This window comes from Garra rufa, chromosome 8 (assembly GCF_049309525.1).
Source record: "Garra rufa chromosome 8, GarRuf1.0, whole genome shotgun sequence".
Lineage (NCBI taxonomy): Eukaryota > Metazoa > Chordata > Actinopteri > Cypriniformes > Cyprinidae > Garra > Garra rufa.
The window spans coordinates 39,382,275-39,407,243 of NC_133368.1; the positions used below are offsets into that span (position 1 = coordinate 39,382,275).

The following is a 24,969-nucleotide window of genomic DNA, read 5'->3' on the forward strand; positions in this document are numbered from 1 at the left end:
TAACATATCTGATTTTAAGCTCTACTAAAAACATCACAATTAATTTTAATTCAGGAATTAAAAACATGTTTACCATTAAGGATGTGGTGTTCATTGTCTGTATGAATCTAATTTTTGATAGTATTTTTAAATAAGATCCAGACCATTTTTTTAAGAGCGTCATGTCATTGTCATCTCTTTTTGTATTTATTTGGCCTACAAAAGGGATAAACTGCTGCAATTTGCATGAATTAGGAACTGAGATATTATTGTCAAACAGATGAACTTTGATTCCAGCGGTCCTTAAAAACAGCCAGACAGAAGCAGCCATTGTCTGGTGAAAGCTGGCCTTCTGAGCGCTAGCAGCCTGCATTATCCTGTGAGGGAGGAAGCTTTCCCTTGACAAAAATTAAACCAGCTCCTACTTGGCACTTTATTATCTCTTCAACTGAGTGATTTATTGTTTGTGGAATGAAAGCAAAAGAGGAGGAAAATTACATTTTCAGCAGAGCCTGGGCCCATTCTGCCTCTACTCCTCTGTCCTGGAAGAGCTCACGACAAACAATAATGTCAGCTGTAATTGATCTGAGGTCGCCGGTTAGCCCTCCAGTAAAAGCCCACTATTTAAGCGACAATCCGCCCTGCCTGCTCCTCAGATGCTGTCTAATGAAGCTGTCCATCTCTGCTATTTACCTTCTCTTAAATGGAAGAGGAAAGATGTACTGTATGAAGCCGAGCCAGGGAAGATTTGCTTTCCTCCCGTGAAATAGGACCTGCAGATGCCGTTGGAATGTGTAATTGGCTGCCGGAGTCGGAGACGAGGGTTCCAGCGCTAATTAAATGACTTGTTTCTGGCCTATCCATCTTTGTTTGTGAGCGCAACGCGACGGAGCAGTATGTTGTAAATGCTCTTATCTAAACAGACGTTCTTTTGCTCGTCCCTTTGATTTGAGAGCCAAAATCTTGCGCCTTTTGAAGTAGCTGTTGAATCAGGATAACAATTTAAATTGTTTTTCATGTTTTTCATTCAACATGGCAGATTGTTATTTTTTGCGATGCCCATCGTTATAAAGAGGTCTCACCGGTTGCCATAAACAATAATCGATTTTTAAACAACTGTCAAGGCTTTTCACCACAGGTTTCTCATTCGAATAACAAATCGTGCTACGTTTTAATTGTAAACATGATACAGGCCACTCATAAATGCATTCTGGCTATTACAAAGGACCTTCAACCATAAAAAGGCAGCGCTCCATCTGTGTGGAGAAGGTGTTATTGGAAATAAAAGCACAGGTCCTTCATAAACAGACACGAGACTGCTTCTTTGGTAATGGTATAGATTGTTTTGATTTTCCCAGATGGCATAGCTAGTCAAGGCTGTTAAATGCTGTAACTCATTAAGGCCCATTAGAGGAAGGTATTTTACTTTGAAGTAGCCACCCACGGCCTTTCTGTGTCATTGAGAAAAACTTTAAAGTCTTTTCTTCCTGTTTATAATCTTAATGCTAATCATAAAAAAATAACATCTTGAATTTGTTAATATCCCTCCAAAAATGATAATAAAAAAGAAACAGACCTGTACACTATCACCGACAATCACGCAGCGCTCAAAACACCCCCAGACGCTTGAGTATTTGTTGCAGGCGATATCTGAAGCCACAAGAACACAGAAACTGCATCCCTGTGTAAAACAGGCATTTACTATGCTCACTCTGAAGTGAGAGTGCTTAATAAGAAACAGAGGGTAAAGAAAAACATCTATTACACACTTGTGAGTATAAAAAATAATGGCAACAAAACATCTCTGGTTTGATGAGGTAGCATAATTACGCAGACCCGCAACCCCCCACAACCATCAAAGCAAACATGTGGTAGGGATTATGGAGGAGACAGACAGCATTGTTTTATTATTTATTTATTTATTTATTATTCTTCCTCCAGGAGGATAAAGGCCCAGCAGCAGTTCTTGGCATATGGTGGAGTGCTTTTGGTCCCGCATTACTATTTGTTACGTTGTATGTGACCAAAAATAAATGATATGACGTTCTTCTTTTGATACAGAATCATGTCACTGAAGTGCATTTTATATTAATATAAATTAATGCAATGCCTATTTTATTTTATTTTATTTTATTTTATTTTAATTTTTCTTTTCTTTTATTAAAATGATAGAGGCCAAATGAAATGGCAAGAAAGGATATTTATGTGTATTGACCAATTCATTCAAATAATAATAATAATAATAATAAACAAATTTTTTATTTTTATTGGCCATTTCTAAGATGCAGACATTTAGATTTTGCTTATATTGGAGAAATAAAATAAAATAAAACACAGTGGTAAATTAAAAGGTTAGTTCACCCAAAAAATTTTAATTAGCCCATGATTTACTCAACCTACATGCATCCTAGGCCATGTCCACACTAATACGTTTTCGTTTGAAAACACATCTTTTTCTCTCCGTTTTGGCCTTCCGTCCACACTGAGACGGCGTTTTTGTCAAGGAAAACGGAGCTTTTTGAAAACGATCTCCAAAGTGGATAAATTTGAAAACGCCGTTTTCGCCTTGTAGTGTGGACTGTGAAAACGGAGGCTTTTGAAAACGATGACGCATATTTAGTCATGTGACGCATATTGTACCAATAGATATCTATGTTTACAGCAGTAATTGTGCCTGTGCTATTCACTGTCACACTGCTGCTAAAGAGATTTACCTTGTACACTCTTCAAATTACAGTCCTAAAATGATGGCAAAAAATTTACTCACAGTTGCTGTCCTGCAAAACATGACGACAACTGCTTTTCAGATAAAATATGAGTGAGCGCGACATAGACACGTCAGTGAACGATGAGATATTTCTGTAAATGATCCTGGCAGAAGAATTGCGTGAAAACTTATTACCTCTGTATAATTTTGAAGGCTTTACGCATGCGCAGTAAGGCGAATTTGACATTTTCCTACGTTTCAGTGTGGACGAGAATCTTTTGGAAAACGCTTGGAAATGCTAGTGTGGACAGGGAGCGTTTTAAAACGAAAACTCCGTTTTCAAATGTATCCGGATTAATGTAGACGTAGCCCTAGGTGTATATGACTTTAGACGAATCCAATCTGAGTTATATAAAAATTTATCCTAGGATTTCCAATTTAGAATGGCATAGACGGGTGTTGGTCTTCATCAGTCCAAAACAAGTCCAATAAAGTGCATCCATCCATAATAAAAAGAGCCTCACGTGGCACCGGGGGTGAATAAAGGCCTCATGATTTTTGTGAGAAAAATATCCAAATTTAAAACGTAAGAATCACTTTAATCTAGCTTGCGCCAGCGGGCTGTACATGGAAGCAGTTTCGGGCATATGACATAGGATCTCAGCGTTGCGTATGCGCCAATAAGTCTAGCACAAACCAACATTTGTTTACAGAAGCAAAGGAAGAAAAGTTTCTTTAGTTTACCAAGGAAAACCAGTCTCCTCTTGCTTTATATCAAAATCTTCCAACATTTTTCTTTACAAATCCCTTGAACTTCTAATTCATGACCGGTACTGTGTTTACATCTCTCCATGGTACGTTCACATTCGTCACTTTCGAGGGGCGCATGCGCAAAGCCAACAACTTACGTCATCCACATGCAATTGCTTCCGTGTACGACCTGCCGGCGCAAGCTAGTTTGAAGCGTTTCTTACTTTTAAATATGGATATTTTTGTTACATATATTTTTGTTTTTGTTATTTTTGTTACAAAAATGGATAGATTCACTACAGGAGGCCTTTATTCACCCCACGGAACCGTGTGAGGCACTTTTTTATTATGGTTGGATGCACTTTATTGGACTTGATTTGGACTGATGAAGAGAAACACCCACCCATGTAATTCTAAAGCTTGGAAATTCCAGGACAATTTTTACTTTGATTAGATTCATCTGAAAGAAGGAAGTCATATACACCTAGGATGCCTGGAGGGTGAGTAAATGATAAGCTAATTTTCATTTGAACTTCATCTGGTTAACACATTTACCTGAATGGTATGAGATGTCCAGACACAGGCTTCGGGACATTACTGAAAGCACACCAAGTTTGGATTTGAATTGGATTCAGTTTAAATGTGTCCTGTATCATTATCCATAAACTACTGCTGGTTTAGGGAAAGCAGAAGGGAGCGGACATTACCAGCAGATGTTTCCACTGAGGGTACAATATATTCAAGTCCAATCAATACCCCCCACCCCTCCTCCCTGAGGGACCGTGACACCCAGGCAGAGCGGAGGGAGGTGGGTGGGTAAGGGGGGATCATTTCCATCAGATACTGAGCAAAGGGTCCCGTTTAAAAAGATTGCTTTCGGTCAATGGCAGGCAGTTGTCATTTGACTCGGACTCTGAAATGAAATGTATCGAACAGCGTTATCAATCACAAAGTGCAGGGGTCCATGGGAAGGCTTTCCAGTGGATAAGACAGCCTCTTGCATCATCTGTTCTAATTACAAAATTAGCATCACGTTGCAGAGGCTGCATCTTTGCGTGATTCTGAAATTCCTTGTGAAAGGAGATTTGTTATGTTTGTCATACCACTTTGGTCTTATTGAATGTGCTTAAAGGGAGAGTTCACCCAAAAATGGAAATTATGTCATTATTTACTCACCCTCTTGTGTTTCAAACCTGTATGACTTATTTTATCTTCTGTGAAAAATGTGTGTGTTCACGTGTGTGTAATGCACACAATAAAAATCAATTGCGTTTTTTTTTTTTTTTTTTTCGGAACCAACAGACTCATTATTGTTCTAAAATGATAATCATTTATAATAATTCTTCAGTCTAACAGGTTTGGATCAGGGTTATTATGGTTAACTAAAACTTAATCTGAATTTAAAATTAAAGCCATTAAAATACTTTTCTGTTAGTTCAAATAAAATAAAACATAGTTTCAATTAATTCTACAACTACTGCTAAAGTTCTGAACAAAAACAAAAAGAAAAATGCATAAAAACTGTATAGACACAAAAAATAGCAAAATCTAAATTTTAGGCAAGGCAAGTTTATTTATATAGCACATTTCATACACAATGGTAATTCAAAGTGCTAAAATGTAAATGAAAATAGAAAATATAAAAATACAAATTTATTCAAAATACTAATAATAACTATAAAAAGTAACTTAATGGCACAGAAATATTACTGGTTTGAATCTACATGAGTGTGAGTGATGAATTCATTTTCATTTGTGAGTGAACTAACCCTTAAAAATATTTTTTTCAGGTTTCCAATAAAAAAAGAAAACAAAAGTAAACAAAATATAATTACAATACAATTAAAAAAACAAGTATTTTTTTATTATTTTATATTATACTATTTTATTTACAAACATAATATTGTTTATATTTAAAAAATAGTTTATTATTATTATTATTATTATTATTTATTATTTTTAATAATTTAATTATTAATTTTTATATATCATTAAAATATATATATTGAATGAACTGCCTTTAAAAAAAATTATATTTTTTAAAGAAGTCTCTTCTGCTCACCAAGCCTGCATTTATGTAATCCAAAGCACAGCAAAAACAGTAAAAAAAATCTATATTTTTATTTAAAATAATAGTTTTTATTTGAAAATATTTTAAAATGTAATTTATTCCTGTGACTTCAAAGCTGAATTTTTAGCATCACTGCTCCAGTCAAATGATTCTTTAGAAATCATTGTAATATTCTGATTTGCTGCACAAAAACATTTATTATTATTATTATTATTATTATTATTATTATTATTATTATTATTATTATTGTTGTTGTTGTTGTTGTTGTTGTTGAAAACAGCGGAGTAGAATTTTTTTTAGGTTTCTTTGATGAATAGAAAGTTAAGAACAACATTTATCTGAAATATAAATCTTTTGTAACATTATAAGTCTTAATCATCACTTTTGATTAACATAAAGCATTCTTGCTAAATAAAAGTTTTAATTTCTATAATGTCTTTCCCAAAAAACAAACAAACAAACAAACAAACAAACAAACAAACAAACAAACAAACAAACAAACAAACAAACAAACAAACAAACAAACAAACAAACAAACAAAAAAATTATACTGACTCCAAGCATTTAAATGGTATAGTGTATAATATTACAACACCTTTTTATTTCAGATACATACTGACCTTTGGATCTTTCTATTAATCGAAGAATCCTAAAAAAAGTACTCAACTGTTTTAAATATTGATAATAATAAAAAATAATATTAATAAAAACAACTTGAACAGCAAATCAGCATATTAGAATGATTTCTGAAGAATCAAGTGACACTGAAGATTGGAGTAATAATGCAGAAAATGTAGCTTTTATCACAGGAACAAATTACATTTTAAAATATATTCAAATAGAAAGCAGTTATTTTAAACAATAAATGCAGGCTTGGTGAGCAGAAGAGAATTCATTAAAAACATTAAAAAAAATGTACTGTTCAAAAACTTTTGACTGGTAGTGTGTAAAAAAAAAAATTCCTCAAGGTCTTCAAAAGAAAAATCACGGTTGAGATCTCTTTAAATGATCTGATTTGATATCCACATTACTTTTATGGCTCTATATTGTCTCATTAGTGTCTATTTCCTTTTCCTCCAAAGACAATTAGTAGAAACATCTAAAATAAACCAAACCTAACAGAACTCTCAAGCTTTAAAAAAGTAACCTTTGAGCACTTAAATTTCCTCTGGGTCACAAAAAAAAGTTGAGTTGCACAGATCGCTGTATTTCGCCCATGTACTACACGGGCTAAATGCGGGCTACTTTCTGTAACTTGAGGCGGCGGGATGATTTGTTCTGGCAGGAAGCCTGACCCAGAGCAGGATCGCTTGTCTGGTTTGGGTTAATGGGGCTCCAGGCATGATTGATACCCGTGAGTGATAATGGCCGCGCCTTCATTTCTCATGTTTTAATTGCTGCAATGTTATTATCACTGCAATAATCATGGCAATATTCCGATTGCACCACATCCTCTCTGTCATCATAAGGCGCGGCGGTTACGCATCACGCGCCGGTTTGTTTCTCTCCCGTAATTGAGTGCAGTGAGGTGACCTATCGGAGGAATATTCCAAGCAGTCAAAGCGCACGCATCTTTCACATTATGGACCGCAGAGCCTTATCGTGTGTGAAAGGTTGAATGTCATTTATTACATGTATCGCATTTACACCATGTGACATTGTCTTTTCAAATTGCGCAGATCTCTTCATCCCTATCTTTGCCTCCAAAGGTCACTCAATTCCACTTATAAATGCAACCTGACAGAGATTAGTAAAGAGGGACGGGCAACGCACCACGTCTCACCACTGAATCAAACGGCTCCAAATTAATTCATCCAATTAATGAAGAACGAGCTTTAATGTTGATGAGGCTCGACGAGTAAACCGCTTACTTATTTATTTCATTTAGTCTGCGGCCACACAAACATCTGCGTGAACGTGTACCACGCTGGCTGCAGCAACGTGGAGCTGTGCTGCTTTTCGGAGATGATAGAGCATGATACGGATCATTACAGAAATAATGTTTAATCAATTCCCATTTTGTAATCTGTTTCTGCAGTTGTAGGCATTTGTGTACACCAGCGCTTTGCACATTTTTACTCCCCCCTCTTCCAAAATCATGCATATTCAATTTTATGCTGATGCTTAACTGTCGATGCAACCGGAATTAAAACAAGCAATTCGACTTCATTAAAAAAGTAAGTGATTATCGAGTTATCTTTTTGAAATTCTATTAAAATGTGTGACGCTCTCCACTTATCTGTCACCTGCTTCCCAGGAGCACAACACACTAATAGAGGCACTCAGAAACGAATGCCCAGGAGAGGCCGCGTGTCTCTCTAAACTCAGCCCTGGTTCTCATTGCGGTCTCAGAGCTATTACTAATGCTTCCTGCCTTCTCGTGAAGAGCCCTGTTGATGTTTCAGACTAGGCAAAACAGCATTCAACAACGTAAGCTGACACAGGTGAGGCCGGTTTTATAGGAACCGGCTATCTGTGATGCTAAATGCCTATGGTGGGACTCAGTCAGTGAGTAATAAGAAATGAATCATTGCCCTGATTTCTTCTGGTGCGACTCAGATGTGGCTCGGAAGTGAACAACGTGTTTTTACCATTTAGCCTCAGGCTGGTTTTTCACTCAACAGACTTCTGGGCAATCTATCACATTTTCATACTATATTTGAGGTGATTTAGTTTAAGGAACATCATGAATATGATGATGATTTTATTGCACTTTTATTTTGCCAGGTAAGTTTCCTAAAAAAGGTTTTGACTATTAACTAGATCAGAATTAATTTCTCTGAATCAGTTTAAACGGTTCACTTTGATTCATTGATTAAAAACTCTGAAGTAGATTAAATTAATCATCATTCATATTCATTAAGAAAACAAAACACAGAGACATGTTTTCTTTACATATAAGCATTTCAATATGAAAAATTCCACATGGCCTTCATTTGAGTGACGATACAAATGTCAAAAGTTTTGGAATCAATTGACTCTTCACATAGACAAAAACAGATGAAACTTAGTTCAAAAATGATCATCTTTTGTGTTTGATTGAAGAAAGTGAGTCAAACAGGTTTGGACGAGGGTTATTATAGTTAACTAAAACTAAATCCGAAACTAAAATTCATTAAAATGTCAATATACATATATATCGATTTTTCTTTTATGCCAAAAATCATCAGGATATCAAGTAAAGATCATGTTCCATGAAGAAATTTTGTAAATGTCCTACCATAGATATATCAAAACCTAATTTTTGATTAGTAATATGCATTTGATTAGTAATAGGCGATTTTCTCTCTCTTTTTTTGCACTCTCAGATTCCAGATTTTCAAACTGTTGTATCCCGGCCAAATATTGTCCTATCCTAACAAAGCATACATCAATATTCAGCTTTCAGATGATGTATAAATCTTAATTTTAAAAAATTGACCCTGACTGGTTTTGTGGTCCATGGTCACATTTATAAAAAATTCCAGTTGGTTGCAAGGGGAACATTTCACAATCTGATGAAGTTCAAATTATTTCTACAACTACTACTAAAGTACAAAAAATAACTAAACTAAAACAAATTAATAAAAACATATAAATGTACGGACATATAAAAAAATACTAAAATCTAATCTTTAAAATTGAAATAAAAAAGTCAAAATATTAATAAAAACTATAACAAGATATCATTGACACTAAAATATCACTGGTTTGGACTGACATGACAGTAATTAATAAAACATTTTTTTCAGGTCTTAAAATAAAAAAAATAAAAGTTGATAGTTTCTTAATGGCAGCAATGAAATTAAAAATCATCAAATGTCAAACGTCTATATGGCATTATTATTGTTTTTTTACTCTTTTTATTTTGAGATACTTAACTTTAGAAACTTATTGTATGCTATTTAAATGCTTTACTAAAAAAAACTTATTGTATACATGGAAATATTGATGTAGTTTGTTATGTAAAATAAAAACTGAATACAAATTAAATATATTTATATATATATATATGTCTTCATTCTGTGAAAAACATGCCTCAATTTTTTTTTTCTTAAAAAAAAAACATTTATTCACTGTAATTTTAGTTGTTGGATTAAACACTTTGGCAAACATGACTGTTCTTTTGTAAAAACCAATCAATCATAGGAATCTTTTTTTTTTAAATCTAAATGAAAAGAAGCATCATCAATTTAAGTTAATCATCAAATTTCATCCAAACAAGAGATTAGTTATAACTATATCAACCTGACTTAGTCGAAGGCGTGACAAAAGAGAGCAAGAAAAGCGAAAGTCACACAGACAGACACGATTAAACAGCAAACTTTCTTCTGTTTGCCGTTGCCGTGCCACGTTTAGCAGTGCGAGGCCGCCAGATTGAAAAACAAAGCGCAACCCTTGTTGGATTTGTCCTTCCACAGTGTGGGATTTATTATTAGAAAGGACATAAACAGACTAATTAAATCACAGCAGTCGAGGCTGAGATGACAGCTGGTGCTGTGTGTGACCAAACAGATCCCTATCAAAGAGCAGGAGGCATGGCTCACTCAATCCGTCCTCTATGGGGAGCTATTTTAAGAGGCCCGGCATTGAGCATGAACGCTTTATGCTAAATGAGGGCTCCGTGTACAAGCCGGCTGATTATAAAGACGCGACGCGGCCCCGATGCATGATGGATGTGCCTGCTATAAAGACAATGGGTTTAGGGTCTATGTTTTTTGATAGGTGTTGAGGGAATGTGACAGCGCTCATCAGACAGATATCGCAGCGCTACCGTCTTCCCGACTTGTCGAGCGCTTGACGCAACGATGCATTGAATTTGTGACAAGATCGCTCTTGACAGTGTAACAAGTACAATAAGAGGCATGAGTTTTACTGTTATTAATGTGTTTGCAAGCTTATCCATATGGTTAAGTGTATAATAAGAGAGGGATCTCAAGCGTCGAAAAAAGGGTAATTCTGCCACAAATTAATACATTCTGAGTAATTATTACAAGATTTGAAACGCCACCGGTTGATTGGCTGCACATCTGAAACCACCGATGAGAAGAAAATATGGTTTTAACAAGTCAATAATGGCAAGCGCAATGAAAACAACTTAATCAATGGCACTGCAACGTTTGCAAACAAGAACTTGAATTATAACACCGATAATTGATTCCCCACCTCCCCGCTGTTTTTTTCTTTCCCTCCCGTGATGTCATTTCCAATCGATTCCTTCCTGTGTACAATGATGAGAAGTTTCCCGAGTTTGTTTTTTCGCTCTGACTCTTGCACCCGCTCCACCAATGGAAATTTGCAAGCTGCACCAGCAGCTTAACCAAAAAGGATTAACTCCCATATCCAACCGAGAACACAGATAATGCTCGGTAATTGGTAAAAAATGAAGATGAATGGGACAGCAAGATAAGGACCAATTAGCTCCTCCACGCTTACAGCTGCGGTCTCTCTACAGATCCATCTCTTGAGTGCTGGCCTCCTCTGCCAGAAGAAGCCTGGCGGAATTAGCGGCCTGACCTCATCGATGGTGGGAGGCCCACCCATCATCTCCCCCCCTTCACTTTTAATTCTGTCCCTAACATAGACACCTGTCACCAGCCCTGACGCGACAGGCTCGCACGCTCCCCCACGTCCCCGAAACGCTAAACGCCAGGTCTGCGCCAGGTCTGAACTCGCTAAATCGCAGAAACCCACACAAACACGCGCTCGCGCGCACATACATGCCTGAAAGTTTGTCGCTTATTTCATTATGGCAGCATCATCTGGTTGGTGATACACACAATTCCCCCATCTAATTACGGAGAGGATTTAAGGTCCATTAACGTTGCCGTGGCAAGGAATCAGATGCAAAATGGCACCCAGTGGCCACCAAGAGAGAGATTCTTTTCACCTCCTTCCATTTCTTCACCCGAACGTGTGAGTCACAAGAAAGGAAAGAAAGAAATAAAAATGAATAAACACCCAAACAATTCATCTTGCTGAAAAGGGCAGGTGTTGGTTTTGGTTCAGGTCGATTCAATGCGAGGGAATGGATCTCTGTTTGTTTGTCTTCCCGGTGCATGTTTTGCTTGGTTTGTGATCTGTAATTGTGCCGTTTCCTGTGAGTCAATGGAACAATCCACATTGTAAGAGAAGGGAACCCCCACCTTCTTGAAAAAAGAAAAAAAAAAAAAAACTGGGGAAGAATCAAAAGGGAAGCGAGCGCTAAGCTTAATCACGTTGGCCTCCTACTCTCTCGCTAAGGGTGTTTGGCTATTTGGCTCCAACTTAGACTGGCTGACTGTTTTTCTCTCTGTTTTTGTAATTAATAATAGCGATTCAAGCCGGTGAGAGTGATTGAGTTGAATATTTAATGCAGAAGAAACATTAGCCCATCCAATTTGCATCAACACCAACAAGTCCAGAGGAGGGTACAATGTCCTTCACACACTCGCTATCAACACTTCAGACTAAATCTGTTCTAGACTATACTGTGAATGTATATTAGAATATATGTATGTCAGCGGAGGAATAGAAGGATTCATATTTGAGAGAAAAAAAGGCACTACATCCTACACTGATAATAAAATAAAATAATTTTAGCAGAAATTGCTAATAAATTTCACAGATACTTTTAAGTAGAAAGACTAAAGTAGTGTTTTCTTGTAAAACGTACTCTAATAATCTGGTAACACGTTACAATAAGGTTCATTAGTTAACATTATTTAACTACATTAGTTACCATGAACTAAGAATAAACAATACTTCTACAGCATTTAATGTTAATTACTAATGCATTATTAAAATCACAACTTGTGTTTGTTAACATTAGTTAATGCACTAACATTAACAAAGATTAATAAATAGTGCAATAAATTGTTTGTTCATGTTAGTTAAATCATTGACTAATGTTAACAAATGACACCTTATTTTGAAATGGTACAAATAATCTTTTGGTTTTATTTACAAATGAAAAATATGTTTTTAACAGTTTCACTAAAAAGAATGTAATACCACTTAAAAATAAATAAATAAATAGTAATTATTAACAGTGGTGATACTACAAACAATAATAATATTATAATAGTTAATTTTTTTATAGATGACAACACCACACAGACAACATCACCAGTGTAATAATAAATAAATACAATTATTATTTTTATTTATGATCTATTGGTGGTATTGTCCATTAACACTCTGTGAATGACATTTAGAAAAATAATTACACTCGCATGTAACTAAGCATCTCAAAATAAAACCCTCATAGCATAAGCAGCTGTTTTAATATAGAAGCGGCTCACTTCCTGCTCATGACATTGTCCACTTCTGTCTGGAGAGTTTAGCTGAGTTCCTCTGCTCTAAAGTCATCTCTATATCTGTCCAATGATTTCAGACTCTGGACTCCAGCTGCAAAAAGCACCTATAAGCAGGACATAATAGGCATTCGCAGTCCAAATCCATTAGAGCCAATCACGGCGCTCCGAAAAGCCGAAGTCAGCAGAGCACCGTGGCTAAGAGTTTATTTTCACAGTTGTGTGTTTTCTCTGGCACTCTTTTAAAACACCCAGAAGCGATATCTCTCTGGGTTCTCTGGCGAAATGACCTTTCGGTTTTAATGCCGTAATGATCCGGAGCAGTGAGGGAATTCGCTGGGAGACGGCAATGGAAAACACTGTCTATTTCACTTAAAAAGCTAATTTATGTTGCAATTAAAGGCTGAAAGGAGCTTGTTTCTCCCCTCTGGCCGGCTGAATGGAAGCAGCTATATTTCGCCCTCTTATCATGCGGGTGACTCCTATTGGCCACCCCGTCACAGGAGAGTGCTTGATATAAACAAGAGATTGCACTGACATCCAGTAATCAATATTAGGATGGCTTCAGTACCAAACATCGTTTGTCTCAGCCTCCGTTCTTTTGACCAAACGAAGCATTAATTTAAATCATAAATCTGGGAGTGATTTAAATCCCGGAATGAGAGGCCCGCCTGCCTTTAATGATTTATTTTCTACATTTCTGCGAGCGAGAGATTTGTCCATACGCGGTGACAGGTCACCTTCAAACGCCAGAGGTAGACTGTTCATCACCATGCAGACTAGCATCTCATCGCTGCGAGTAAATATTAAAGTAAAAGAATCCAATTGATTGTGGATGGGCCGGAGAGGCGTCGCGGCCATATATTTCACTCAGAGCTTCTAATGCCTCTCTAGTTCGGCTCCTCCGCTCACCGCTGGGCCTGGAATTATTATTCTTCGGGGAGTCTGCATGCTCAAGGTTACAATTTAAATTGTAAAAAGATAAAAACAGTTTCTTATTAGCCCCATTGCCGCAGCCTCGCCTATTCCGATTCGCATTTATCTTTATTTCGGTGACCTCGCGGCCCCCCACCGCCGTTCGCTGTTGGGTGACCTCAGCTCCACGCGGCTTCCTTTCGATAAATCTGCTTAGAGCACGCCGTGTTTTGCCAAAACTCCTAGTGTCAAATGCAGCTGGGAAATCCTCGACGCAGCGTGGATATTCACAATGGAAATCACACGCGCACAGTTCAGCTCGGGGATTATGGTAACTGAATCATTTGTAATGGATTTGTGGTTTAATATAACAGTGTAATTTCCACAAAAAATGGCTTTAAGTAATGTTGCAAAGAGAGGGGAAAAATCGCAATGTATCTGAGAAACGATTAATTGGAGCGGGGGACATTCAAAACCAATTTTCTTCACCAAATTGAATTAGCGGCTCGCTTAATAGCTATTAGCTTTGGGATAAAGTGCTCATGGATGCATTTGATGTGTAGCTACTTTAAAAGTGCATTACCTGCTAATGATGAATTTGGAATCAACCAAACAAACTGACTGCTCAAAAGAAGATTAGGCAAAGCTTTCGACTTTATAGATTTGGAAGTTTGCAAGTTAAAGAACATGTTTTAAGAATTTTGCATAGATAAATAGCAGGAGTTATGTTTTATAGCAGCAGATCAGTTTGTTCCTAAAAGGATAGCTCACTGTAAAATGTTCCAAAGTTCAATTAACCTTTAAAACCTGACTTTCGAATTTCCTTAGAGATTTGGAAGTTTGCAGTTTAAACTGCATGTGAGTTAAAAATAAAGCATTTTAAGAATTCTGCATAGGTAAACAGTAGGGTATATGTTTACTTTTATAAAAGCAGATCCGTTTGTTCTTAAAGGGATAGCTCACTCCAAAATATTCTAATAAAATGGATTATATGGACCATATGGATTAATTCAGTTTTGGAAGAATGCAGTTTAAACTGCATTTATGAATTTTGTGTAGAAAAATAGCAGGAATTATGTTTAGTTTAGCAGATCAGTTTGTTCTTAAAGGGATAGCTCATTCTAGAATGTTCCATTTGGATTAATTCAGTTCCAAAACTGAATTAACCTTTAAAACCTGACTTTTGAGTTTCCTTAGAGATTCAGAAGTTTGCAGTTTAAACTGCATTTATGTGAGTTAAAGAACATATTTTAAGAATTTTGCATAAATTACTATCATAGCAGGAATTATGTTTAGTTTTGTAACAGCAGATCAGTTTGTTCTTAAAGGGATAGCTCACTCTAAAATGTTCCAAATTGATTAAATGGACCATATAGATTAATTCAGTTTGAAAAGTGAATTAACTGAATTAGTTTGAAAACTGAATTAACCTTTAAAACCTGACTTTCCAGTTTCCTTATAGATTCAGAAGTTTGCAGTTTAAACTGCATTTATGTGAGTTAAAGAACATGTTTTAAGCATTTTGTGCAGATAAATAGCAGGAATTATGTTTAGTTTTATAACAGCAGGTCGGTTTGTTCTTAAAGGGATAGTTCACTCCAAAAATTTAATTAACCTTTAAAACTTCCTTTTACAAATTAAGATATTTAAAACAATATCAAAGTGTGTTTTTGGATTTTTTAAATGTGAAAAAAAAAAAGATTTAAATTCTTTAAAATATCCTCTTTTGAGTTTCACAGAAGAAAGAAAGTCATATAGGTTTGAAATGGCATGAGGGTGAGTGAAACTAGGACAGAATTTTCATTTTGGGATAAACTATCCCTTTAAGTGTAAAGTCTGAGACTCTGGCTTTAAGAGCTACTGATCAGTTTCTGGTCATCTGAGTGCTAAACAACGCTAAATACAGGTGTAAATGGCGCCCAAGATGCTTTTCGAATGCTTGGACTATATGGAGTGAAAGTAGAAAACATACAGTACAACCACATATTATTTGTATGCTAATCTGTCTTGATGATTTTGTCCTACTCATGTGACACGTGCTTTAAAAAGAAGGGTTTGTAAGCTTTGCATTTACATGTGGCCTTGAAAGAAAATAACCTTTCAGTTGAAAATTTGGAAAGTGCATACACACATGATCACATTGACATCAGACATAGCTAAATTTTTCGGTAAAGTCTTGTGCATACTTTACCGAAAATCTTTGCTATGTCTGATATCAACATGCAGTGACAGATAACATCAAGATCATTTGTAATCCAGTACATAGTTCATAACTGAGAAAAAAGTGAAATAGCTTAAACAGAATACAATATGCGAAATAACTTAAATTTTTATTTTTTTATTTTTCCTTCGTTTCACTTTATCATCATTTAGTCATAAAATCAAAGACTCTCCCCTCTATATCTGAACACAAGTAGTCACAGAAGACACATCTGAAAAGCATGTTACTCCCAGGTGTAAACAGCGATGTGTCTTGCCTGACCACTTGTGACGGATCGCAAGACGTTTGCTAATACCAGGCCTGCATGCAGTGTGAGTCATGCTGCTGGTGGATGGTGACTCACCCACACTGGAGCTGAGGTCTCCGTTCTCTGAGTCGGCCCCGTGCTGGGTGTTGCTACCGTGGTAGCTGCTCATCACCTCCAGTTTGATCTTTTTCACCTTCATGGCCTCTGCGATGGCAGCGTTGGTGGCAGCCGCGGCTGCTGCAGCGGCGGCTGTGAGGCCTACGGTAGGAGGACAGAAAGATGGAGTCTAAACTAAAATGATTTAACTAAAATGGGCCTAAAGCAAAGGTTGGGCAAGAAATGCTTTTAGAATTATTTTCTAGTCAGTTAATGAGGGAGAAGAAACTAGAACAATTTGTTTGTTTGTTTGTTTGTTAATTTAATTTAAAATAGAATGCATTAAATTAATGACAACAAAGACTGACTAACTTCTGTAGCCTCTGAAGGGTAGTACTAAATGAAAAAATATGATATTTAGGCAAAATAAGAAAAATGTACACATCTCCATTCTGTTCAAAAGTTTTCAAACCCCGGCTCTTCATGCACGGTTTTTCCATCTGGAGCATTGGTGAGCGTTTGAATCTTCTGTAATAGTTGCATATGAGTACCTCAGTTGTCCCCAGTGTGAAAAGATGCATAGCAAAATCACACAGTCATTGTTGGAAAGGGTTCAAATACACAAAAATGCTGGAAAACCAAAACATTTGTGGGACCTGAAGGATTTTTCTGAAGAACAGCACGCAGTTTAACTGTTCAGGACAAACAAAGGGACTCATGAACAACTATCACTAAACAAAAAAAACAAAGATATGGATCATTCAGGTAACAACACAGCATTAATTATCAAGGGGATGTAAACTTTTGAACAGGGTCTTTTTTATCAATTAAACTATTATTTTCTCTTGTGGACTATATGTAAACATCTTTTACGTGAAGTATCTTATTCAAGTCAGTACTGAATAAACAATAACTAGCATTTTGTATGATCCCTCTTATTTGGTAAAATAATTAACATTTTGCAGATTCTTGAAGGGGGGTGTAAACTTTTGACCTCAACTGTATCAAAGAATCCTGAAAAAATGTTTCCAGAAAAAAATTTACAAATATAAAACTAATATATATTTATTGAGCACCAACTCAGCATATTAGAATGATTTTTGAAGGATCATACAAAATAATAATCAGTGTTGTTTTCGTCAACGATGACGAAATCATTTCGTTGACGCCACTTTTTTTCATGACGATAACGAGACGATGACGAGATAAAAATGGCTCGTTGATGACTAAAACATGACGAGACGTGTGTGAGTTTTCGTTAACGAGACGAGAACAGACGAAAATGTTAGTGGGTGGTCCGTCAGACGTTTAAAATGCATGACATTTCCGCTTATTGTGCATGCCAATTAAAACTTAAAAAGTATCTGACGCTATGGCAAGCCGTTTTAGCATTAAATACTCTTTGCTATACGAGTATGGCAAGCCGTTTTAGCATTCCATCCTTGTTTGTCTTTTATGTCTAAAACATTCCTTCATTATTGTAATTATTGGTGAAAATAGTCGATCCGGAAGCTCACATTGTGTTGAACTATAGATCTGCTATTTTCACAACTTATAAGTGACACTACCCAACAGCAAAATACTTACTGACCTACATTAATTTGTTAAAAGACTACTTTTTTCCCTTTTTTTGACTAAAACTAGACTAAAACCTTTTTGACTTTTCGTCGACTAAAACTAGACTAAAACCTTTTTGACTTTTCGTCGACTAAAATTGGACTAAAACTATCACATATAGAAGTGACTAAAATTTGACTAAAACTAATAAGCATTTTAGTCCAAAAGACTAAGACTAAGACTAAATCTAAGATGGTTGTCAAAAACAACACTGATAATAATGTAATGTTTTTTTAAATGAATACATATATAAATAAATTAACTAAAACCCAAAGCTAAAATGGATTGTTTTAAATGCTACAATTTCAATAAATTGAGATTTGAACATTATAAACAAACAAATAAACAAATCCAACTGTTTTAGTTTTCAATAGTATCTAATATTATTTATGTAATCATTCAAAAGAACCATTTTAAATTCATGTTTTTGAGATCAAGCATTACGTTAAGTAGGACTTTTCCTCTGAAAAGGGAAAAACTGCTTCTCGCTCTTTAACTGTTTGACACGGTCTTTTCTCCCATCACTAGCCTAACTCAGTCTAGCACGCTTCTTAACTAGAGCGGATCATTTGCATCCCATTACCGATGGTAGCTTTGCTGTTTTTGATTACACAGCTGGCCCCATTGGACTGATGTAATGTTTTCAGCTGGAAGCATCACTGTCATGTACGTCTTCTCTGATTTCTTCTGACTTCTCTCTCTAAATGCAAAGATGACGCCGTTGAGCTTTGATGGTGACAGATGGAGTCAGGAGAACATATCAGCACTGACATGTTGCCATGGTTTCTGTTTGTAAATAAACGGATGGGGATGTACGACAAAGTGAAAACAAACAGTCTGAAACAGTGGGGAAACCAAAGACGCGCTCAAATCACACACATACACACATAAATGTGTGAAACACCTCAAACATACGCACAGTAAACGCTCTCATCTGACTTCAAATCCATTGTCATTCCCTCTGAATGAACAGGAACGCTGCAATTCAAAGTCTTTTGGCTCCAGTGGCAATCCTAATTTTTTCCCCATTGTTTGATTTGTTTAAAAGGAGGACAGTGGAGACGGGGAGATTGGATAAAGAACTGACTCACTGTCATTTACTCTTTTTCAATGACAAAACACCTGAAAGACTCACAATAAGTAAAAGGAGGATCCTTGAAAGAGACCTTGAATTCATGAATGAAGATTAATGAAATGATGTGAATGGATGAATCAAAGCTGAGCTTTTTTCCAGGGGTGTTCAGTGAATCCTGTGATCTTTGTCTCATTTTATACGTACAGTGTATTGAAAATGGTTACAGTACAATAGTCTCATGTATGAGATTAGAAGGCAAAGTGGATTCTGGGATAAGGGCTGAGCAACTTCATAAAAAAATATTAAATGTTATACCTGAATGCATTTTTTTAAATTCTGTATATTTATTACACAGTTAATCAATTCAAAATAAGTCCAATTAAACACATGCTATGGCAATTAATTAACTGCATAATAATATTAAAGAAAAGCACCCTAAAATTATGAAATTATTGGGAGATAAATAAACCACCGAATAGATATTATAAACATTATATTAAATCAGCCATTCAATTGTATTTGTTTTTCCATATAATTATATGGAAAGCGATATAATTTGTAAACCTAAAAATATGCAATCAGTATTTAATTTTTTTTCAAGATAACAGCTCTTAAAATCGCCAAAAATCCCAAAGCCCGTTTGACTTCTGTTTTCCACCCACGTGAGGAAAGCCAATTGGTAAATTCATCATCACTAAACTGTCACATTCACTGACATGACTCGACTGTGGCCATTTGGCCTCTGTCTCCTTTCCTGAGCATGAAGAGAAAAGGAAAAAGAAAGATATCGAACATGTGGCATTAATACGCCACCTTGCCTCCCCAGCAGCAGATAGGCAGATGGTGTGGGCAACATTGCATGCCACCGGCTTCCTGGGCTTGTTTGCATTTTAAAGTACATCAGTACCATATTGATGAATCGTATACACGGTGTCGGAGTGGCCGCTCTCGTTTGCTGTTGTATATTCATGCCCTACAGCTGCGGAGGGGATCTACTCCCCCCCCCCCTCCACTCATAATAAATATGGCCTCCAGTCGCACTGAAGGTCAATCTTCATTTGCGTCTAATGGGAGAGAGTCAACTGTTTTCTAAATGAGATGTATGCGGAGCAGAGACCTGAGGAAAAAAAAAGAAGAATAAAATCACCTTCCGGATGCTTGCGTGAAAAAGTCGGGCACTTGCAAGTGAGTAGCACCAAAAAAAACATTGAAAAACCACTACAAAAGCAAAAAGTAGATACACAGACTAGATTAAAGGGACAGTTCACCCCAAAAAAATTTGTCATTAATTACTCACTCTCATGTCATTCCAAACCTGTAAGACTTTCGTTCATGTTCGGAATAGAAATTAAGATATTTTTGATGTAAAATCCGATAGGACATCATTAAAATAGTCTATGTGACATCAGTGGTTCAAGCGTAATCTTATGAAACTACAAAAATACTTTTTTGAAAATGCGAATGGAATCATGGAATCCAGTCATAAAAACGAAATTTACTGTTTAACCCAGAATGTCACCGAATTTGTCAAAGTTTGGATGAATGAATCAACAGTGATCATCAAATTAAATCAAACTGCAATATTAGATATTAGATATTTAGCCGCAAAAGAATATTTTTTTAAATAAAAAAAATGTTTAATTTTCATTAATTAAAAGATAAATTAAATTACTTTTTTATGCCTTCACTTGATAACCAGTAAATGTAAAAACACAACAGAATTTTTGAGGGGAAAAAAATCACAAGGCTACATTTTAAGAATAAATAAATGTTTCAAATAAGTTGTCTTATTATTCTAATGCATTTCAAATATGCATTCAAATAATTAGACATGCTAAAACCAGAATTTGGCAGCAATAAAACAAAAGGTAAGAAACATGTCATTTTTGTTAAACCTTTAATAAATGAATGTTCAATTGTAAATGTTTAATGATTTAAATTAATTATACATTTAAAAATGGATTTTTTTTTTTGAAAAATAAATAAATAAATAAAACAGAATTTGGGAAGAAATTAATCAGATTTCATAGGGCCTTAGTTATGGTATTCTCTTGCATGCATCAGACTGACACGGAAGAGAAGAAATAGTTGAATAAAGTCATTTCTTTTGTTTTCTTTGCACACAAAAAGTATTTTTGTAGTTTCATAAGATAACAAATGTCACATGGACTAATTTAATGATACCCTTACTACCTTTCTGGGCCTTGAATGTGTCAGTTGTGTTGCTGTCTATACAGGATCAGAAATCTCTTGGATTTCATCAAAAATATCTTAATTTCTTTTCCCAAGATGAACTAAGGTCTTACGGGTTTGGAACGACATGAAGGTGAGTAATTAATGGCAGATTTTTCATTTTTGGATGAACTATCCCTTTAAATATACATTTGTAATGAATAAAAAAGTTTTTAAGACAATATATTATGAAATATTTTATCATCAATCAATAAATAAAAAAAAGTAAAACCAGTTGAGAGCCATTGCTACAAACTACAATCATGCAAGAGCCAACTGTATTCATGTTTACAAATCCTCCTCTACATTATCATTCAATATTGTTCCAGAGAGATAGTTTAGTTCATTAGATCACAAATAACATCCATCGTAGGCTACAAGGGTGTTTGACTGTAACATCTACATCTGAGTGGCCATCCACAAAACTGTTCTTCACATCTGCAACAAGTCCACTCGTAGTGGCCGTGCACGTCTGAACATCACAACGAGCAACCCACTCCTTCCTCAATTAGCATTCATTAGTATGCAAAGCACCAATAGCAGATCGCAATGTTTCGACTTTTGAAAGTCACCTTTAGATTCAGACACCCATGTCTGTTTTCTCACAGACACAAGGATCTCTTCAGCCATATACAAACAGCTGAGCCTAAGAGAGAGCGAGCGGGCGGACGGGTGCAAGACGGCAGCGTGGGGAGGGGACTTTGACAAATAAAGAATCGCATGGTACTGTCATACTGCGCACAAAACAGCAAATAATAGAGATGGGGTCTGATCGTAGCCCTTGGAGCAGCTGTCATATTAAATAATAATGAAGGATCTATTAATATGCAAAGGAACCAGCAGCAGACTGGCTTAACGCTGTCATGCCTCTGAATATTGTCAGAATGTTCATTATTAATTAACATGCGGGCTGCCCCATACCTGCTCAATGTCAGAACATTCTTATAACAAATAAGGAATGTATGTGCCTCCTTCCACTAATAGTGTAATTAAATTAAGATCAGATTAACTTCACATCAGTACACAAAGAGTGACTTAGCCATGCTTATGATAAGCAAGTGCTTATCTACTGACGTAATGTTGCGGGCTCCTAATAGAGACCGAGGCCAAATTTCACTCTATTTACCCAGTCGGTATATTTGCAGAAATGAGCTACGTTTCGGTGACTATTGAGGACCGATCGCACGCTCAAAGCTGAGGTTGTGCCAGCGAGGACTGGCTGAATTAATGCATCTGAATTGTTCCATCTGCATCAGAGCCAAATACCGCACATCAATTATAAGCTGCCGACACTGGGTGTGAGGAGAGTCACATTAGAGTTGACTGATCTGTTTATGACAGTGTAATCTTGCATCTGCGTGAAGGGCTACATGTTTCATTAACCTCTTTTTGTGTCGATTCTCCCAGTCTTGCTGCATTTCTAGTTGATTGTGTCCACCTGATGACAGACTGATGGAATGATACTCTGATGTCATTTCCTGCATAGCTGTGAGAAACTGTTAAAGTGTCAAGTGCGTGTTTGTGTGTACAGGTATGTGTGTGCGAACAGTCTATCTATCTATCTATCTATCTATCTATCTATCTATCTATCTATCTATCTATCTATCTATCTATCTATCTATCTATCTATCTATCTATCTATCTATCTATCTATCTATCTATCTATCTATCTATCTATCTATCTATCTATCTATCTATCTAACTACACAAAAGTTTGAGGTTGGTCATATTTTTAATATTTTCAAAAGAATTTTCTAACGCTCAATATCTTTAATTCATTTGATTTAAAATTAGATTATTTGAAATATTATTACAATAAGAAAAATTTGTATATATATTATAAAATGTAAATTATTCCTGTGATGACAAAGAATTTTTAGAAGCTCTAGTCTTCAGCGTCACATGATCATTTAGAAATCAATCTAATAGGCTGATTTTGGTGCTAAAAAAAAACAAACAAACAAAAACATTTATTCTTGTTGAAACCTGTTGTGCTGCTTTATATTTTTATGGAAAATGTGATAATTTTTTCTACAGGATTCTTTAATATGTAAAAATTCTAACTTAAAAAAAACTTATTTGAAATAGAAGTTTTGTGTAACATTAGAAATGTATTTACTGTCACATTTGATCAATTTAGTACAGAAACCCGTTTCCACCACTGGATAAAAAACAAACAAACAAAAAAACGTTATTGCTTTTTATCTCTTTTATCTTTTATCTCTTTTATCTATTGTCAATTCTGACTCTTTTCTCAGAATTGTGAGATACAAACTAAAGCTAGCATTGCGAGATATAAACTTGCCATAGCAGGTTATAAAGTCAGAAGTGCGAGATATAAACTCACAATTCAAAAATTTTCACAATTCTGACTTTTTTTTCTCAGAATTGTGTGATATAAACTTGCAACAGCTAGTCATAAAGTCAGATATAAACGTACAATTCTGACTTTTTCGGTCAGAATTGCATGATATAAACTCACAACAGTGAGTTATTGCAAGATATAAACTCACAATTCTTTTTTCCTCAGAATTGCATGATATAAACTCGCAACAGCGAGTCACAAAGTCAGAATTACAAGATATAAACTCACAATTCTGACTTTTTTGTCAGAATTGTGTGATATAAACTCACAACAGCGAGTTATTGCAAGATAAAAACTCACAATTTTGACCTTTTCTGTCAGAATTGCATGATATAAACTCACAACAGTGAGTTATTGCAAGATATAAACTCACAATTCTGACTTTTTTCTCAGAATTGCATGATATAAACTCACAACAGTGAGTCATAAAGTCAGATATAAACTGACAATTCTGACTTTTTCTGTCAAAATTGCTTGATATAAACTCACAACAGCGAGTTATTGCAAGATATAAATTCACAATTTTGACTTTTTCTGTCAGAATTGCATGATATAAACTCACAACAGTGAGTTATTGCAAGATATAAACTCACAATTCTGACTTTTTTCTCAGAATTGCATGATATAAACTCACAACAGTGAGTCATAAAGTCAGATATAAACTGACAATTCTGACTTTTTCTGTCAAAATTGCTTGATATAAACTCACAACAGCGAGTTATTGCAAGATATAAATTCACAATTTTGACTTTTTCTGTCAGAATTGCATGATATAAACTCACAACAGTGAGTTATTGCAAGATATAAACTCACAATTCTGACTTTTTTCTCAGAATTGCATGATATAAACTCACAACAGTGAGTCATAAAGTCAGATATAAACTGACAATTCTGACTTTTTCTGTCAGAATTGCGTGATATAAACTCACAACAGCGAGTTATTGGAAGATATAAACTTACAATTCTGACTTTTTTCCTCAGAATTGCATGATATAAACTCGCAACAGCGAGTCATAAAATCAGAATTACAAGATATAAACTCACAATTCTGACTTTTTCTGTCACAAATGCATGATATAAAACTCGCAGTTGCGAGTTATAAAGTCAGAATTGCGAGATACAAACTCACAATTCTGACTTTTTTTCTCAGAATTGCCTGATATAAACTCACAACAGCAAGTTATTAAGTCAGAATTGCAAGATATAAACTCAATTCTGACTTTTTCTTGCAAATGCGAATTTATATCTTACAATTCTGACTTTCTTTCACGTAATTCTGAATTTTTTCTCAAAATTTTCTCGCAATTGCAAGTTATAAAGTCCAGTTATGAGGGGAAAAAAGACTGATATGTTCTCAGAGTTGAGAGTTTATATCTCGTAATTTCAACGTTATAACTCGCAATTGTAAGTGTATATCTCA

The 24,969-nt window shown here is 35.5% G+C and overlaps 1 protein-coding gene across 6 annotated transcripts in view; it reads right to left on the reverse strand.

The window, feature by feature from the left end:
* Positions 1-24,969, reverse strand: part of dachd (dachshund d) — a 138,093-nt gene that overhangs the window by 40,507 nt on the left and 72,617 nt on the right. For 5 of the 6 annotated variants that reach the window (XM_073845239.1, XM_073845238.1, XM_073845236.1 and 2 more), the window contains exon 3: positions 16,261-16,422. The exons of the other annotated variant lie outside the window; for it this stretch is intronic. In XM_073845239.1, coding sequence (XP_073701340.1) covers positions 16,261-16,422 — 162 coding nt within the window. The remainder of the gene's footprint in view (positions 1-16,260; positions 16,423-24,969) is intronic. 6 annotated transcript variants of the gene reach the window in all.